Raw genomic sequence first — 5,837 nt, forward strand, 5'->3', positions numbered from 1 at the left:
ACTTGATTAGTCAAATTGTCCCCCTAAAGAAGCCATTGTGTGCGATTGATTTTGTTTTTATTCCCTGGTTCTGAAAAACGAAAAATATCTTTACTTTGTAGCACTTCATAAACAGGGTAGGCTACATTAATTAACCATTAATTAATAGTAGTTAATGTCGTTATAATCATTATTATAAAGCATCAGAGGTTTGGGTTGACTACTAACACCATTAGTAGTTATGAACACCATTCGTAAATCATCAGGCAATTGGTTAGGCTATCTGTTAATTCACTATTAGTTAATGCTTATAACGGCATAATGATCGTTAATTGTTTATGAACTGACGATTATTCTAAAGTGTTACTTTTTCAGTCATCCGTAAACCATAGTCGGGTTGAATAAAGCGGCCGATATAACGTATGCCTATAAACAACAGCATAACATTATCATGTCATTAGTTTAGGCCTACCCCAATAGTTTCTTCGAGATGGAATTCTCTACTCATTTTCTAGTTTGAGTGTACACCAATATGACTAAATGTGTTATTGTTGCATGTTCCAGAATCTAGAACATGTACAGAATCTAGGACATGTTCTAGAATCTATAAACATGCAGCAACATCTGATTAAGTGACATTGGTGTTCACTATACGGCACTTCAGAATGTTAGTAAACAATAGACGTAGGCCTACCGACACCGGGTGGTGTCGTTAGGGCTGGGTGGCAGAACGGGTGGCAGAACGCGAGCGGCTACCACTGACCTGAAGCAATCCAGCTGGCTACTGTGAACATAGTTACATAGTTAAAAACATTGTTGTTGATCTGAAGTTGAAACGATGACGTAAACAATATTAATATAATGTTATATTTAAGTTATATTTATATAATGAGACGTCCTGTAGCACCCCGCAAGAACAAAATCATTCAAGCCATTTACTCTGTTTTCTCGATCGCTCTGCCCTGGTCAAATGACATGGAAGGGTTTGTTTACTAGTGGTACCATCGGAGAACGCTTCGGCTTTTGCCACCCGGAAGAACGAATTGTGACGTCATGGTGAATTGTCCTAACCCTAACCATGCATCTAGAATCGAGATGCATGGTTGATATTCTGTTCTCCGTCAGCCGGAGCCAGAGACGGAGGGGAGAGGTCGGACGTGTGGTCTATACTCGGGACTCCACACTCCCCCTGCTCGACAAGCAGAGAGCCGCAGGTCGGTGTCCAGAGTCAGCATTCATTAGGGCCGCAGTGGTCCATAGAGCTGTGAACCAGGACATCAGTGGCCTGGTCCATAGCTGTGAACCGGGACAGCAGTGACCCTGGTCCATAGACCTGTGAACCGGGACAGCAGTGACCCTGGTCCATAGACCTGTGAACCGGGACCGCAGTGACCCTGGTCCAAAGAGCTGTGGACCAGGACAGCAGTGACCCTGGTCCAAAGAGCTGTGGACCGGGACAGCAGTGTCCTGTCGTATCAGGCCACCTTCCCCGCCGTGCTTCTTAATCCTTTCGTGATTATCTCCGCACTTTATTTTGGTGAGATTTTATTGCTTTTAATTAATTAATAGCATATATATATATATATATATATATATATATATATATATATATATATATATATATATATATATATATAAATTAATTAAAAACATTTATTTATTTATTTTATAATATGATATAAAAAAACGTCATAATATATATTATGAAATATTTTTAATACAGACGTCTGCGGATTACCTTCAGTGAACCCATTTTCACCTCGACCTCATCTACGGTAATGGACTATACGCTTTATTGCATTTGATTCAAAAGATAATCAAAGCACATTGGCCTTCTTGCTATGTGTTTTTTATAGCCCTTATTGTGGATCGGACGGATACATTGTTTTTAAGTCGGATATAGGCCTAATGTTTGCATTTAGATATATAAGCAAAGGATGGTAAGCGAGGGGATATTTAAAACAGAAAGGGACATCGTACGACCACGCAAAGCGCCAGCTAGCTATTGAGATTGCGACTAGGCGTAATGTTGGAGATAGCCACGATGCTGCGTATATCTGTTTTCTTAAATTTGGTCTATTAAATGTTAGAAAAATAGTAATATATTTGTGTCTATATTTGTGCATAAATTGCATTTGTATGTCTGATGTCTTAACAGCGATTCTGTTTATAAAAGATCCCCCTCCCCTTTGGAATTTACATTTCTCCAAAATGCACCCCATAATAACAGGGTAATCATACAATGAAACCAGACAATACAAACATTTTCCAGTTATGTTTAATGTATAGGTATTGATTTTTTTTCTTTGAGGTAACTCTCCTTAAAATACAAAATGAAATAAATTGAACACATTTCACATAATACTTATGCATGGTCGGGTAAATTGTCGCCTTAATTGATTTAATTATCACGAATTTTGCCAGTCAATAAAATATCACCGGTCAGTCATCTCCGGTTCTATCAAGAAACGGCTCAACATCTCAATTTTCCAAATTAACCGAAGAATAATCTTGAACATCTGACGATGAGCAAATCAGAACTACAACATCTAATATCCAGCGTGTATAACGTGACACTGCGATCCACACGTCAATCAACAGCTCCACCAAGCATGGCATTGCGCGCATAACATTTAAAAAGTTAAATTAAATATAAATAGGTACGTACACGTATCAATTATAAATGTAATATTTACTATACAACTGTGCAACAGTATGGACATGAACACAATGCTATAAATCGAAGTCCACGACATTCACAATATGTACAAGTCCGCCTGACGGAGTCTACGGGTGCGCGCAACGAGGTGTGCGCGTTCACGGCCGTGGAGCGGCGCGGGGTTCGAGTTAGGGATCAGCTGTCTGATTCCACGTCACTTTTGTTCTCCTCGGTTTTCTCCGTGGGAGTTTTCGTCGTTTTGTTCCATTTCTGTGTGTTTTCTGACTCTTCCGAGGACGACCTTTTCTGCCTCCTCCATTTAGCGCGCCTGTTTTTGAACCACACCTACAAAGGTGAGAATAGAAAAAAAGGACAATTTTAAAACCGAGGACTGTAATTTGGGGTTTCAAGTGAAACACTATAACACTATAATCCCAAAGCGGAATGCATCATCTTAATTATTACGCGCGAAGACCGTGCGTAATTAAGCACTTTAAAAAAAAAAAAACGTGCTTAATAGTCCTATTTCTTCAACATAATTCGAGCCTGCTTCTAGTAAAAAAAATAATAACCGGACGGGTTGCCTCTAATCTTAAAACAAACACCCACGGAACGTAAGCTTGTCTAAACGACAAAGCAAGACCAGAAAACAAAACACGAGCGTGCCTCACCTCCACCTTCTCCTCCCGGAGGTGCACCTTCCGCGCCAGCTGCTCCCGTGTGCCGACGTCCGGGTACTTGGTCTCCTGGAAGAGGTTCTCCAGGGCCTCCAGCTGCTCGTCCGTGAAGATGGTGCGGTGTCTGCGCTTGCGTCGGCAGTGCAGCTGGTTGAGGAGCTGTAGCTCAGTCCTCGACAGAGTCCCCACGTTCATGTACGACATCATCTGATGCGGGACGGGCGACAGCAGCACCGAGCCCGCGCCGTCATATCCTACACGACAGTGAGACATACCCAGAAATACAGGTTAATAACACCGTAAGATGACAAGGACACTTGACATATTTGTATTTTAATCTTATTTACAGTATATTGTATTGTTGCTGCTATGTGGCTGTTGGTGAACCAATCATATGAATATGTACAATACACTTGTACAATAAGATGTAATAAAAGTAATTTTGATTCTGATTCTAAGGACACTTCGTGGACAGGGATGCTATTTTAATCACAAAGAAAAAAAACACAAAGATTAGCGTGGCTTGGATGCAAACGGTGAATATGTATGATGTGTGCGGGGTTATTCATACACAGACATTTACAGTCGACAAATCACACTTTTTCTTCCATAAGGAAACACGCGTGTCGTGTGTGTGTGTGTGCGTGATAATAATCCAAATCAAACCCACCCGTTGGTATGCAGGGGCACTGCTGTGAGCCCCCCAGGCTTGGGAGGGCCCCGCAGCACGTCGGTCCCGCGGGGCCCTGCAAGTGAAGCTGTCCGTAATAGTAGTTGTTATATCCTATACGCGCGCCGTTCACCGACTGAATCGGCGGAGACGGTCCCGAAACTGCGGCGGCGGGGGAATAGAGTCCGTGGCTGTAGTCCGTGGCCGCCGTGTACAGCGAGTCGCCCCCGAGGTTGGAGAACAGCACCCCGGCGGGCGCGCTCCGGTGCAGCAGCATCGAGTCCTTGCAGCTGGGTCTGGCCGCTAGAATGCTGTCTATGCTGAACATACCAGCGGGCATGTCACCGTCGCGGTGCACGGAGGATACGCTGCGAAACTTTTTTTTAAACACAGTGGAGATGATTCGGTAGAAAGTCCTGAAGTCGTCGTGGGAAGGGAAAAAAGACTCCGCAAAAAAAAGGTGCCCTACCACTGCGTCATGACAACAAATGTTGACTTTGGCGTGTTTTCCGACCTGCGTGGCTCCTCGGTCTCGCCTTGTGTGCTGGGAAGCTATGCAAACTTGTTTTCGTGGGACCCCGTTGAAATCCAGCCCGCTTTTATACTGGGCTGACGTCACCGAGGAGCGGAGTCGGCTCTGCCAATGGGGGGGAGGCGAGGCTGAGCTCGAGGAGGGCTGCGCGTATCAGGGGTCAGCGAGCTGCGCTGGGGTCCCGTGCAGGCGAAGCTCTGTGTATTGCGAATTAATTCAATTAAGATAATCCCTATAGGTACTTGTTGACTATTTGGAAACTCTTGTTGCTTTGGCATAGAGACTATACTTTCTACAAAGTAATCATCATCAATTCATCTCCATCGTAAGCCTTATCTTGGAGTGAGGGGCAGAGGCATTCTCTTTAGGCCTATTTATTTATTTATTTGTTTGTTAAAAATTAGTCGTGACATAGGACCTATTTCAGTTTATCTGAGTCTTTACCATCAGTAACCTATAAAGTCAGTCAAGAAAATAATCAGATATCGTCCTCTTTCCATTATTTACCAAACGGGCGGTCGGGCACGGCCCGTCCTAACGTGTCTCCACGGGGGGGGGGGGGGGGAGGGGGGGGGTTGCTCCCATCAGCAGGCCCATCTCAGTGGGAAGCAGATCGTCGCGCGTTAACTTCTAAACACCTCCGCTAACGACAGCCCTCACTGGACATATGACCCCTCGCTGTGATAAGATAACGGCCATTAGCGATTGCATTCAGCCGCGGCCAAAAGAAAAGTTATTGCAATTCCATGGCTAATGAAATGAAATGTGCGTAAGGGGAAATGGACGCGCGGTGCCTTCCCTGGCCCCCAGAGTATCTGAAGGAACGTGTATTCCAGAGGAGGCGTTGATTCGTTCAGCGGGCCCTAATTGGTCCTTTGATTGCATTTAACAGTCGATGAGCTTTAGCGCCGCAACCAGCACGTCATGGTGTTGGCTTATTTTGACAGATAACGCTTTTGTTGATTTGAAAATAGTATCGTTTAGATTCGGCTCACAAGGTGATCAGTAGAGATGATCAGTGGCATACAACGAGGTCTGGTCACAGATTGTGCTGTCAGGGAATGCAGGAAGACAAACCAAATCAAATGCCTAATTATAATTAGAAAAAAAAGAGATAAGATAAGAATAGCCTATATAAATGTACAGTAAAGCTGAATACATAATGATGACAATGTGATGACAATGTGTAGTCTACTATTGCAAATGAATATAATTCGATTTTATATTAAGCCTTCCTGCTTCATTTTGATTGTATTGTTTACGCAGCAAGAACGAAGTTAACCTCTTCGGATACCCAAATGGCAATATAATTTATTTTTA

General features: G+C 43.4%; 1 protein-coding gene across 1 annotated transcript; it reads right to left on the reverse strand.

Moving 5' to 3' along the window:
- Positions 1 to 2,833: 2,833 nt before the first annotated feature.
- On the reverse strand, positions 2,834 to 4,325 carry gsc (goosecoid; the record flags this gene model as incomplete). The annotated part of the gene is made up of 3 exons (XM_084482581.1): positions 2,834 to 2,983; positions 3,310 to 3,569; positions 3,986 to 4,325. The coding sequence occupies 3 exons, from the start codon at positions 4,323 to 4,325 to the stop codon at positions 2,834 to 2,836; spliced, it is 750 nt and encodes a 249-aa protein (XP_084338707.1).
- Positions 4,326 to 5,837: the final 1,512 nt, after the last annotated feature.

The sequence above is a fragment of the Micromesistius poutassou genome (genome assembly GCF_964030765.1).
Source record: "Micromesistius poutassou genome assembly, chromosome: 17".
NCBI classification, from domain to species: Eukaryota; Metazoa; Chordata; class Actinopteri; order Gadiformes; family Gadidae; genus Micromesistius; species Micromesistius poutassou.